Source organism: Glycine max, chromosome 8, assembly GCF_000004515.6.
Source record: "Glycine max cultivar Williams 82 chromosome 8, Glycine_max_v4.0, whole genome shotgun sequence".
Lineage (NCBI taxonomy): Eukaryota > Viridiplantae > Streptophyta > Magnoliopsida > Fabales > Fabaceae > Glycine > Glycine max.
Window position 1 is genome coordinate 38517999 of NC_038244.2, and position 14616 is coordinate 38532614.

The 14616-nt window shown below is 33.1% G+C and overlaps 1 protein-coding gene across 1 annotated transcript; it reads left to right on the forward strand.

The window, feature by feature from the left end:
- The first annotated feature begins 8116 nt into the window (after positions 1-8116).
- Positions 8117-14345, forward strand: LOC100794155 (uncharacterized). Its single transcript, XM_006585877.4, has 6 exons — positions 8117-8471; positions 8906-8996; positions 11635-13414; positions 13512-13716; positions 13833-13999; positions 14106-14345. Exons 2-6 carry the CDS (start codon positions 8949-8951, stop codon positions 14285-14287), a joined length of 2382 nt encoding a protein of 793 aa, XP_006585940.1. The 5' UTR covers positions 8117-8471; positions 8906-8948; the 3' UTR covers positions 14288-14345.
- The last annotated feature ends 271 nt before the right edge of the window (positions 14346-14616 follow it).

Sequence of the window (14616 nt, forward strand, 5' to 3'; positions counted from 1 at the left end):
TAGGTCGCTTAGGGACTGAATGTAGGCACGGGTTGTTGCCGAACCAGTATAAACTCTTGTGTGTTTGTCTTCTTCTTCCCTACTCTTTTAATTTCCATTGTGCACTTTAATTACCGCTTTTACTTTTGGTTAAGTTTATATTTATGTTCTTTACTTTCTTAACAACATAGTAAAATCCTAAGAAGGGTAGATTTTTAATTAGTAAAGTTTCAATAATAATTAATTCAACCCTCCTTCTTAATTATTCTGAGGCCACTTGATCCAACATGATTTACCAGAACAGTCATATTCTTCCTTTCCACATCAACATAGGTTAGAGCATGCATTAGTAGTACCTACATTAGAGATGGAAGTCAGTAAAAGATGCTAAGGTCAATTGGTAACACCTAGATTAGAGATGGAAGTCAGTAATAGAAGTTAAGGTCAATAAAGAGGACAATGGTTAATTATATAAATGGAGACCTACCAATGGATGAGGAGTTGAGATCATAGCTTGAGTAAGTTCTACAGTCCACACATGTGTTCTTCGGGTTGCGAGAGGCCTTCCACATGTCTAATTATCTAGTGGTGGCATAAAGTGAAGATTGAATATCCAATCTTTCTCTGGAGCAGCATAAGTGATGGTGATACCTTCTTGAATTGCTTTTCCTAAATTCCTTCAAACCATCAGCAAAGAAGTATTTGTCGTCAGCTTTTCTAACTTTTATATTGTAGTTGCTTCCATTATATTTAAATAGGACGTTGGGTGGATAGTGAGTAGCTCATTGCCTGTGGTAGATTTATGGTATCTCAATCAGGTTCTGCAAGTACATGATTGAAAAATATGAATTATGTACGTTGACTCAGCTGTTAAGTAGGGTTAAACTCATTTGTTTGTGATCAACACAATAAGATTTGATTCCATAGTTGGAAATACTTACTCTGTCGGTATGGAATGCAGCTACAAATTAATATGTGAGTGTACATCTGATTAAGTTAGGATAGACCTATATGACAATAATGTATGATATTACTTATTTGTAGTTTGCATCTATCATGACAGAGTTTACTGAGGTCACAATGTAAAGAATCCATCACTGATTAGATTGGGAATAGAGGAAATAAGCCTCAGAGTGAATTCAGATGCTATGGTTACCCACATTCAATAACTGAACTAAAGCACATAATTATTTTATACGTACGTCATTGATCATTAAAAAATGAAGTTGGAACGGTGGGAAGGGGGATGAAGATGGTGGAGTTGGATGGGGAAGTGGGAAAGGCAACATGGGGAAGTGGGAAATGTTACGGGGACCACAAATACATTATTAGAATGCCTTATTTTAGGATAAAAATAAGCAACAAAATAACCAACAAAAATAGTTGAGTACCATGCAATCAAAACATGCAGAACAATATTTTTTTTCTTAGATAAAAAATTATGTTTTTCGGTCATTCACATGAAAAAGGTCAACTTAGGCACACATGAAGCCAAATGGTGTTATGCTGATCCAAATGAATGGTAGTATTTGAGTAGGAATCAGTTAAAAAAGTTTCATGTTCAATTTTTATTCACGAAATTCCTGTAAGAGAAGTAAATCATCATCATACATTTGTACTAAGACGTAATACATTAGTATGGTCAAACAACAAAGCAAATGGTTGGGGAATACAATCGTCAGACACAATGACAATCATGAGCAAGTATGATGAGTTGTTTGATTTGTAGAAAAATGACAACAAAGGATTCAGTCAACAAACATTGAAGATGAGAGGAACATATGAGCAAGTATGATTAGTTATGACCAGCATACAACATAAGTGTTGAAAACAGAGTAAGGTTCTTTGGAATGAGTGGAACATATGGGCTGATCATAGTGGTTCCACTGGCAATTTCATTACGATGAACAATTTAACAACAAAGGATTCAACTCTCAAAACCGTAAAGAAATGAACAACATGAAGGGGATAATAAGGCAAAAGAAGAAACATTTGAAACGCTAAACAAACTTACAATATTCAAAGCAGTTGATGACTGAGTACTCATGTTGTTAATCTTTGAGTGCCTTTGTTAGGAACTGAGAAACTAATATTTGTCCAAACAAATCCGTGTTTTGGGTTTTCGTAGAGCTAGAGAGGAAGGAAGGTGTAGTCAGAATCCCTTTGTGTCTTGAAATTACTTGTTCCAATGTCTATGATTGGATGGGTTTGGTCTCAATAATGTACTCGATATCACTGCCCAACAGTTATTGGGAAGTGGAACGGCCTTGTTTAAGTCATGTCTAATAAATATTAAAGTACAAACTTTGGCATATAATTATATTTAATATTTAAATGTAACTAAATACATAAATTTGATAGATAATAATAATATGGATTTTGAATAATTGAATAAACATAATGAAAAGAAATATGAATGGACGTAAATATTGAGTCCAACGAAGAGCAGTTTAGATTATCATTTAATGTGATATTTGAACCTGCAAGTAAATGGATTCCAATGGTATATTAGTATTATGAATATATTAAAAATATATAATATTTAAGAAATTGAAAAAATTAATTGACATAGAAAAAAAAAACCCAAAATCTTTGATGTCATTGGTTGCCAAACATATTGTATATAGATAGATCATGTTGATATGCTTTACACAAAAAGTATTTAAAAATTAAATAGAATACAATATATAATTTACCTATATATGATCTGTTTTGTACTAATACAAAAAAAAAACTATTTCCCTGTGTATTGGACTTGATGATTAGAATGCATTTCATGAAAATTTTTCCAAAGTGTTTGATTAAATGTTTGTTTTTAAATTAAAACACTTTGGCCATGTGTTATTATTTGTTTAGGCACTTTATGCTAGTAGTGTATTTAAACGAAGTGAGATAGATACCAACCAATTCTGAATTGAGTATAAGTGATGTTGTTATATTTCATCAATTGTAAACCAAGGTTTGCATGTTTCATCTATATCAACAATAACAAATAATTATATAACCAATATGTTATCAAACCGGGAAGCTTCATGATAGAAAGTTTCACCATACATATTAGTCTCCATACATTGGTATTTCTAATTGTTGCAGATGACAAAACACATGTAAATGTGAACCAATCAGCTAGTATCAAAAGGGTAGGCCACATGTAATACAACACACACAAATTTACAATATTTATCAACAGCAAGTCATTACTCAGATTTGATATGTTTATTAGTGGATTGTTGATACGGTGTGTATTCGTCAGACTGGAATTCACTACTGCCTTGTTGATCAGACAATCTTTTGGCAAGAGTGACAAATGCAGAAAGTTCAGGATCATAATCAGCTGACTGTGACAATGAAGGCTATGTGTGACGATTAAGAACAAAATTAGCAAGTAGGAATGCATAATTTAAAATCATAGAGTAAAACAAATTGTAAAAAGCACTCTGCTGGCTTAGTATGAAAATCAGTTAAAAAAGAGACAACCGTAGGATGATAATCTTGTGATGAAGTTTTAGCAGCAACAAATTTACCCTTCCCTATACTTGGTTCATCCTGCATGTAGGTCATTCATAGTAAAAATCAACTACAACAGTAGTATTATTAATTCAATTAATTTCATAAAATGTTTAGCCCCTGCAGAGCAATTGTTGATGTCATTGTCTGAATAAGATCTTCATCTTCAGTAACATCCAACACAGATGATTGATGCATTTGTACACGGTACTTGAACCTGACAGCCCAAGTCTTTCCCAATAATTCATCAACACAAGGAGGGAAAACCTTGATGTCATCACCACTCTAAGAATGAATAAACAAATGATAAGGTCAATATGGATATAGACAACACACATGGACGATTGTAATTCGGAAAACATATTAACTTTGTAATCCACATACTACAATCAATTCTTGGCGACACTGATCGACAGTTTTGCCAAAGATTTTGATACATGTTCCATCCCAGAAATGGAAGTTGGCCTTCTCCCCATTCTATTCCAATTTTAGAACTAACTTATACCTAACACAACCATTTCCCTTTTAGGTCACACTCAAATAATATACATAATAAGTAATTGAAATTTAGTTTGTTGGAAAATCGGGGAGACATATAAGTTACCTTGGAACCGTGTCAATAACTTTGTTCTAGCACGAATGACAAGTGGAACCAAATTTCAATGGATCAAATGTGGTAGTACAATAGGGACAACTATCATAACTCTAGGGTGTATCAATCATTACTTCATCCACCGTACCAACGGTCAAACAGTAACAGTCCTAAATGGGCACATGCAAAACAGAAATCAAATATTTAGTAATGTTCATAATACTTATTCAAATAACACACTGATTAAGTTGAAATTAAACATGTTACTTGTCTCAGCCTGCTTATTTCACCTAACATCACCATTTGAGCATTATGCAAGAACTTGTCCATAGAGCTTCGTTGGGAATATTGACTATATTGTGATTGAGAAACACTTCCTTGATCTGATAGTCTGCGAGCATAGAATGGTATACCTACATCTAATTTGCATTCATCAACATCACCAAATTTGTGTTTTATGAAGATGCAACAAAATATCAAGTGTCAAATGTGATTGTTTTGATAATAAAGTGCTTTGGTACCTATTATGGAATTCTTGGATTTCTGTTATATTAGTGTTCACATACAACTTGGACCCATGCTTGATATTTTGGACACTGAGAGGATACTTGTCTAACAATAATATCATATTTACATGTAAAAATCAATGATATAATCAATTGAAGCAAATCTCAAAGAAATAGAAACTCCATCATAATGACCTTTAGGATCTTTGATCTTAGCAAGTGTTAACATAACCACCAATGGCTTCCTATCAAAATGATTTTTCTCTATAGCATCATCAAGTGGAAGAGCATATTCCTCCCAGCAAGTCAAGATCATATCCCTATCACTATAACTGAAAACATATACAATTAAACATATTAATTTAATATTTGAAAAGAAGGCTACCTCAAATGGCAGATATCTAAACAAAACTAAAAAAATAATGGCAGAAACAATACTTGTTATCCCTCAACTTGATTGTAACTCTATATGTAGGATTAACTGTTTTACGCTCAATGACTTCGACCACAACACCAACAACATCTATTTAAAAATTACAACACAACACAATCGTAATTATTCTTCACAAACTATGATATTGTCCATGCTAGCAAATTCACTAATCAACATACCAACTAAAGTGTCACGTGGTACTACTCCATCAATAATATTAGCAAATGGAGTAATAACATGGACATTAGTAGGAATCTCAGGACGTTCGACCTCCCTCACAGAAGTAGTTTTCACCAAGTAAACCAAAAATGGAATCCTACTCACTTTGTATTCAGAATGATTTTCAACAACCTTAATGTTCTGAATCACATGTGTAGAACCACAATTCAACTTTACCTCAAATTCAGGAAACAGTTCTTGCCAAAGAGTGACACCAATCTTTGCACCCTGTAAGAGTCAACAATAAAACTCATCAATGAAAGAAAGGAGCGAAATGAATGTAGTCAAATACAACATGGAATATCAGCAAACACACTATTTGGTCCATGAACACCATTTCTATTGCTTGTTTACCATTGTGCTTGTTAACGTGCCACATATCAGTGATTTGTACTGCTATCTTCCAAGTTCCTTTCTTGGTATGCAATTCAGAGATCATGTTTTCCTTGCGAAACATTGCTACAAATATAACATAATTTATTTATAACAACAACTTCGTTTCTATACTATGCGGTACCAACGACAACAACATAGCAAATACCATCGTACACTTAGTGAGACACTAATACGCCCCAAAACTATCAAATATGTAGGTAAACGGGTTCATGAAGAAAGAGAATTAGAGCACTTGACCTTACACTATGGACATACCCTGTATGAAGCAGATAGAGGAAATAATAATGTCAATTCAGAGCCTTAATGTTCTGCAACAAATAATGTATACACCAAGTACATAAAAAATGTAAAGTAAAGAAACAAACAAAATGAACCTGTACTCAGGGTTGATGGTGACTTCTTTCACCTTGGAAGCACTCCACTCTGTCTTGTTTCTCTTGCAAACAAAACAAAGTTGTACTCATGGAGTCTTGAGCTCAAAATCCTAGCATGAGAAAGAAACAAATGGCGAAGCTTGGTTGTGCAAACGCAACAAATAATGTATACACCAAGTACATAAAAAATGTAAAGTAAATAAACAAACAAAATGAACATGTACTCAGGGTTGATGGTGGCTTCTTTCACCTTGGAAGCACTCCACTCTGTCTTGTTTCTCCTGCAAACAAAATGAAGTTGTACTCATGGAGTCTTGAGCTCAAAATTGCAGCATGAGAAAGAAACAAATGGCGAAGCTTGGTTGTGCAAACAAAAGGAACCCGTAGTCAAGTTTGCTGGTGGCTTCTTTTAGCTTCAAAGCACTTCATTCTCTCTTCTTCCAAAGCTCACCCCACGTGCTCTTTGTCAGCGACTGAGTGATGGAGGAAATAGGCCAACACAATAATAAACTCTATAACAGAGTAATAAGCAGCGAAAATAAATTCCCCCAAACTTGCAAGAACCTGTGAGGAGCACCAATGAAATATAGAGCCCAAAATAGAAATAAAGAAAAAATAGAGACACAATTTGTTTAACGTGGAAAACCCCTCAATGCAAGGGTAAAAATCACGGGTCGTCCAGACCAAAGAAATAACTCCACAAGAATCAATGAAGATACAAGAGAATCTCCAACAAGTGCACTAAAACATGTTACAATCAGTCAAATCAAAACAAACTCCCAATTGGTACAATAGAGACAATAAGATAAAACTCCAAAATATAGAACAGATAATACGAAACACTTATCTTTCTCTAAAGATATCTTTTTCCCGATCCAATCAGACAATTTTAAGTATCACACGTGTAAAACTTGCTATCCAAAAATCAACCCGATCCAACGGTGAACGAATTCGCAATTGCAATCTAAAAAATACTCTCAAGTGGGTATGCGAAAATCACAATGATTTTCTATCTTCTTCTTTCTCTCTCAATGATTTCTAATTGTTTCTTCCTCTCAAATGAGTCTCTCTCAATGTATCTCACTCTCTAATCTAATCCCTTTCCACTTAAATAAGTGAGACATATGAGTCTTCTCATTTGGATCTTTACTCCACATAAGCACATTGAGAACAACAAAATAAAAAATTACATAGAATGATGAGACATTTTTGGGTGGGAACGACAACCCTTCATATGTTGACACATAAGCAAATTAGGGATATTTTGGTATTTTATAAAACCTGTTACGACCTTGTTTATATATCAATAAATGATTAGTCTATTTAAGAATACTATGTTGATGGTTTTAAATGAATTAAGTTTACTATTTTAAGACAATTAATAATATTATGTTAATTTATTAAATATTTAAAAGAATCATGATATAAAATAATAGTTTTAAAAAAAATATTATAAATAAGTTGAATTGAATTACATTAAAAAATATTACCAAAATCAAATCAAATTAATTTAATTTAATTAAATCTTAAATTTGATTAAAATTAGTCGGACTCACCCGCCAATACCTCAAAACTCATAATATACTTGAAAAACTTGTCTAAAAATAAGCTTGAAAAGCGTGAAATTTGGATTGGAAAGCGTGAGACATTAGTAAAAGCAGAGAAAGCTCGAGAAGTTAAGTCCGTTTGCGCGGTTCCCTCGACCGGGTTCAAAACCTATCATTTGGCGAGAAATGCATCAACAAAATATTCAATTTGGCACCAAACCGGTCAAAACCGGTGTACTCGGTGATCGGTTTAACCAGTTTTTTTCACTTACTTTCTGCTTTCACACTTTCCAATGTCTCTACAACTGCGCCGCTACAGACTGGCTCTACAGTCTACACTCACCTGCACGCCTAAACTACACTTTTTATATTTTGATAATTTATAATTGTATAAATTTATTTTGTGAAAACAAAAAGTTGTATAAATTTATTTATTTATTTATTATTAGTACACATTGAAAGTCTATTTATTTAGTTGAAGAAACATAATTTATAAATACTTTGGTAGTTTAATTTCTGCATATTTAATTCATGAATGTTTCAGAAAGAGGTGAGTGGCATGATTCCAAAAATGCGAAGGAGAATTGGAGAAAGAAAGTGTTTTTGACGAAAAAATTAAAACAAAAATGATAAATTAAAGCTAAAACAAAATATTAATAAGACGGTGCTTCAAAAACATAAAATAATGGAAATTTTGAACGTAAAGTAAAATCATAAACAAAATGTGAGTAGAGGCAGAGGTGCAGTTTGGAAAGACCGGGTGATTTGAAAACGAAGAGTGAGTGATCAAAAGTGGTAAAATCTGAAAGAGAAAAATATAAACTATAGGGTTTAAGGTTTTCCTAAACCTTCAAGCATCAGAGGAAGAGTGGTAAAATTTTCATAGTGTTGATAAAAAGGCAGAGAGCAAGTTATTTGGTAAGTCACAGCTTCTTTCATTTTTATTTTTTTTGGTGTAAAGCATTTAGTTTAGTTTGCTATTCACTTAGAATGTTGAATTTTAAGTTCTCCTACGGTTTGATTTTGTCTTAGCTCTGTTTTTGGAAACCAAACAGAGAATGGTGACAACGTTTTAATTTTTTGATAAAAAAAGTTATCAGTTTTTCTTTGTAGAGAGACATGTTTTCTTACTTTCTTCTGTCTATGATTTTGTTTTTTGAACACTTTGCAGCTGCATTTTTTTTAGTATATGCCATATTGCAAGTAACTCCACTTTTACGTGATTCTGACTATTTTTATGTTGATATTTTTGCTGTCATTTGTGTGCAGTTGTTGTCATATCGATAACAGAAATAATGCTTACGTAACTATTGCTTAGATATTTATTTTTTTCTCTCTCTTTTGTATTGCAGGTATTTACTGGTCAAGATCATAGCAGGGTGAAATTCAGTGACAATGTATCTTCAACCTTATACAAATGACAATGGTGATGATACTAGCAAGGTAGTTATCAGCATTTAGATTAACCTCAGTAGTCTAACACTCTACAGATTCGATGATAATTTATCGTTGGAAGCATTCCACAAACCTCCATGTTATAGAACTTCATTTAAATTTAACATCTTTATTTTATACTGCCCATACTGGTTCATGATGGAGGAGGACGAGTTGAAAGGGCTTTTTTAATACACTAATAAAGCAAATATACGTGCTTAGATGCTGTTTTTAGAGATGGGTTTTATACTAATGGGTTGCATTACAACTTGAATTGGTTATTTATTGTAATAAACATATCAAGAGAGTAAGCCTTGTTGCAACTATAAGACTACTGCCTTGCAACCTTAATGGTTAATTGGTTTTGGGTTCTAGTTCTAGAATTATTCTCTTCACTCACAGAGGTAAGCTGTTTAGCACTGCCACTCTTCAAGTCCTGAAATGATGGGAATCCCGCATGGTGTGACTGTGTACACTGCACAGGCCACCTTTTAGAAAAATATATCATGCTTTCAGAGAGAAGAAAATATTATGTATTTGGAAGACATTTGCATGCATATTATCTATATAACTTGTAACTCGTAAGAATTTTGAAATTTTGACAGAACATTCTGGATCACTAGTTATTATTATCAACTATTTAATTGGTTTTAATATATGTCAACTTTACAAATTGATAAGTATGTTTAAAGTAGAACCACCACCATGTTTAGTGATTTGAGAGTCTTACATATGCTATTGAATTTCTTCCCCCTCTCCCCTTTACAGGCTGCTTTGTGATTATGCTCTGTCCCAAGATAAAAGAAAAAAAAAAGCTTTAGAATTAGATAAAAGAAAAGAGAAAAGCTTAATAAAACGAATTGGTTGCTGCACAAAAAATGTTAGAAACTGGTTCATTTTATTTTGACAGCTTTACATGTGTAAGAGTATCATGCTAGGACAGAAAACTAGATAACTGGCTCATTTTATTTTGACTCATTGTCTAGGTGATAGTTGGATAGGGTTGTCATTGGTCAGCTGTGATCTTTTTGGTCAGTTCAAAGGTATGAATTGATTGAAACTTTGAAAGATTTATACATATATATGTGTGTGTGTTTATTCTTTTTCTTTTGGTAAATACTCAAACTTAGAAGCTGCTTACAAACTACAAAGACCCTGACTGTTATATCTTGGAAATGAATTTGGTCATCCCATTAAGCCATCAATTTGATTAGTCATGTAGGGGGCTTACCTTTGGTAGTCATGCAGGAAGTTAGAACTGAACTATTGGGAGTGAAGATGCCCGACTTCATTAATAGCTTACTGCTTGAGGTGTGTGTGCGTGCGCCTCTGAAAGGATCCAATTAATTGTATAGAGTACAAGAAAAATAAGCTCTAACTATAGCACCTAGAGACTTAATTATATTGTTATAGTTCTTATTCCACTTCAGTCCTGGCCTATCAACAGTTCTAAGGTAGTTTTTTTCAAATGAGAGGAGATGCTGATAGTTTCTACTTGAACCAATGTTTTTAAAAATTAACTCAAATTGGCTGGTCAGATCGGTTCAACCAAAAACTGGTGATGTAACCGGTTTGAATTGGTTACTGGATCAGCTATGTATGTGAACTGATTTAACTTGCTATGACACGATCGGTTATGAGAAGAACTAGTGATATGTCCGGTTATTTGTGAACTAGACGAGGTTGATCAATTTTTTAATAAATACAAAAAATGACATCATTTCAGTTTTGAAAATATAAAAACACAATGCAGTCTCTTTGTTTTGTTCATTCAATTCAATCAGTTTGTGCTAGAATGAAACACCCACTGAGCCTTAACCAAGAGAAAGAAACACCCACACAGCCCTGACTTTCCCCTGTTTGTCATCAAGTTGTTCAATCTGCTCCATTGCTGTTGTTTGTTATTTCATTGGAGCTGGGCCTTGTTCATCATAGTCATGCCTTACTCTGGTGATGGTTTTAATTCTTTTTCTATTTCTTGTTAAATCTTGATAAATACTGCAACTGGTGCTTGTAATAGATACTACTGGCTACTGTTGTTAATTGCTTGCTATATTTCCACTTGAATCTTGATTTTTTAAGAGAAGACTGTCTTACACATGTTTTGGTGTTTCTGAACTAAATGACATCTGGCAGTGCTATTCTACTATTCTACTTAAATGTAATTGTTATCATTTGACTTAATTTCAAGAGCTATTGCTTTTATTATACTTGATTGGATGAAGATAAAGTTTTGCATTGGCTAATAAATTAATAATGCTAGGGGTTATCTATTCAGCTATTTCACTATTGTTAGTAAGTTAATATTAGCTTACATTCTTAAATTCTACCTCATTACAATCTAAAATAATCCACTGTTTGCTATTTAGAAATCTTTAAATCTTTAATCCTATGACAGTATTGGTTCCATTTCAAATATTTAATCATGACGTAGGAATTCCACTGGTAGTATTGGTTCCATTTCAGATATTTAATCATGATGTAGGAATTCCACTGGTAGTATTGGTGGTTCCATTTCAAATATTTTATCATGCTTATTAGGAATATGTAGACATTCTTTTATATAAGCTTTCACACCTAATAATTTGGAGTCAAGTTAGTAGTTATTAATTATTTCTCGTCTGTTCTTTGCTTATTAATTTTGCAGTTGAACTTGGAGATGTCATATGTTGCAGCCCCATTATCACAAGAAACATTCACTCAAAATTCATCTCAAACTCAGAGACACATTAGAGTGAAAAGTGATCCAGCTTGGGGACATTGTAAAGTTGCTGAGGAGAATGAAAAAACTATTCTGTTGTGTCTCTATTGTAATAAAATTTTTAGGGGCGGTGGCATTAATAGGTTCAAGAATCACTTGGCTGGAGAAAAAGGGCAATGTGAGCAATGTAAGAACGTGCCTGCAGATGTTCGATTTCAAATGAAGCAAAATCTTGATGAACGTAAAAACAAGAGAAGAAAAGTCCGAGAAGAATATGTGGATAGTAATGAATTTGGTGAAGATCAAATGAGAATAGTTGTGGATGAAGTGCAAGAGCCAATAAGAGTATGTAATCTCAATCCACCTCAAAAGGGGAAGAACATCAATCGCATAGGTCAGTATTTCATGCCTAAAACAACCCCTAGAGCTCAACCTACCTTAAAGAGTGGGTTGCAAAGTAAGGAAGTCATAGAAAAATGTGACCTTGCCATTGCAAAGTGGATGATTGATGCTTCTGTGCCATTTAATGCAATTAATTCAGCATATTATCAACCTATGATTGATGCTATTAGTAGCATGGGTCCAAGTTATAAAGGTCCAAATTTTCATAGAGTTCGTGGTTGTTTATTAAATAAATGGGTTGATGATGTGAGGAAGCTTGTGGATGGTTATCGAATTGTTTGGAAGCAAACTGGATGCACTCTTATGGCTGATGGGTGGAATGATGGTTGTAGGAGAACTTTCATTAATTTTCTAGTTTATTGTCCTAAAGGAACTGTTTTCTTAAGGTCTGTTGATGTTTCTCATGCTTCTAAATCTGCTGAAATGTTGCATAAGCTTTTTAGGGAGATGGTGTTATTTGTTGGGCCTGAGAATGTTGTTCACATAGTGACAAGTAATGCTGAAAATTATGTTGCTGCTGGAAGATTATTGGAAGCTGAGTTTCCTAAGTTATATTGGTCTCCATGTGCTACACAGTGCATTAATTTGATGTTGGATGACATTATGAAATTAGAGGAAGTAAGTGAGATTGTGTCACTTGCTTCAAAAATTACCAAGTATATTTACAATCATTGTTATTCTTTATATTTGATGAGAAAATATACAGGTGGAAAAGATATACTTGGTCCAGCTCCAACTCAGTCTGCCACTAATTTCATTGCCTTGCAAAGTATATTGGCTCATAAAGATGCACTAAGAGCCATGGTAACATCTAGAGATTGGACAAGCTCAGCTTATGCCAAAGAATCTAAGGCAAAAAAAATTGTGGAACAAATCTTAGACTCCAGGTTTTGGAAAAAATGTGCTGATATTGTGAAGCTCACAGAGCCATTGGTTCACGTCTTACAAATTGTTGACAGTAAAGATAAACCTGCCATGGGTTTTCTTTACCAAGCTATGTATAAAGCCAAAGAGGAGATGATTAGGAGGTTTCAGAAAAATAAGAAGGTAGAGCCTTACTTGAATATCTTGGATAGGCATTGGGATTCTCTTTGTAAAAGTATACATGCTGCTGGTTATTGGTTAAATCCAGCTTGTCATTTCAATGAAGAATTTGCTAAGCATAAGTCCACAACATCTGGCCTTTTGGATGTCATTGAAAGGTATGCTCATGGAGATCCTGATTTGCAATTTAATTTGGCAAGTGAAATGAGAATATTTAAAAATGCCGAGTTAGATTTTGGGAGGCTAGTTGCTACACGTGAACGGAATACGGTGATGCCAGGTACATTTAATGCTTGATAACTTTTTGTATGATTCTTAATCTTTATTTTTGTTGAATGATGGCATATTGATTTATTTTATCATATGTAATATTGTAGATGAATGGTGGGAATCTTATGGATGTGGTACACCAAACTTACAAAAGCTGGCTATTCTTGTTCTAAGCCAAACTTGCAGTGCTTCAAGTTGTGAACGGAATTGGAGTATATTTGAGCATATTCATTCAAATAAAAGGAATAGGTTAGAGCATCAAAAGCTTAATGATCTTGTTTATGTTCGTTACAACTTGAAGTTGCAACAAAGGTATTATTATATTCATTCTTTTTATTGTAACCAAAAAAATATTCATTCTTTTTTATTGTTTATTTTTTGGTGCTTGGATTTTCTAATGTTGACATGTGATCAATTGATAAACCTAGGAATCCTCTAAGGCTTCAAAATTATGACCCAATCAATTTTGAAACATTAGATGACCATTCTAATTGGGTAGTGAAGGAGTCACCACCATTCTTAACTAATGAAGAGATAGATGTTTTACGTAATGACCTTACAAATATGTCCATTCAACCAATTTCTGATGATATTGGTATGTTTATTTCATTAATTATAATTTCATTGTTTGATATTTGGTATTACTTGATGTGAATTGTTATTTTATTTATTTATTTTATCCTATAATGATGTTGTCATAGTTAAATTAAATTTGGATGATGATGATGATGATGATGCACAAGACAACACTGGGGAGAATGACGATGATGAGGCCCAAGAAAACACTATGGAGAATGTGAATCTAAATGAAAATAATATTGATGAAACTTCTCATTTCTTGGATGAAGAAAAACCACCCGCTGATCCAACTTTGGCTCCTTGAGTATAAATTCTGGATTTCTGTACTTTAATGTTATTGTGAGCTTGTGTTTATTTATAAATCATTAGATTTTGACCCGTGCAACGTAAACATGATATTTAAGAACTTTTATTTGAATTTTGTATAATATATAATTTGTTAAAAATTTCTTTTTATACTTTCATAAAAAATATTCATATTATTCTTTTTCATACTTTCTATGTTTGTAAAATAAAATATTCAATAAATTATTTAATTTAGGAAAGAGAAAATCATAACAATTACATTCAAATTAAATTATTATAATAAAAAATATAAATTGATTGTATTGTAATAATTTAGATATTAATGTG

Excerpts from the sequence above, each read along its gene's own strand:
- LOC100794155 (XM_006585877.4), top strand. The coding sequence starts at position 8,949 with ATGTATCTTCAACCTTATACAAATGACAATGGTGATGATACTAGCAAG. Across the intron at positions 13,415-13,511 it reads ACGGAATACGGTGATGCCAG|ATGAATGGTGGGAATCTTAT; the intron begins GTACATTTAATG and ends GTAATATTGTAG. Across the intron at positions 14,000-14,105 it reads ACCAATTTCTGATGATATTG|TTAAATTAAATTTGGATGAT; the intron begins GTATGTTTATTT and ends ATGTTGTCATAG.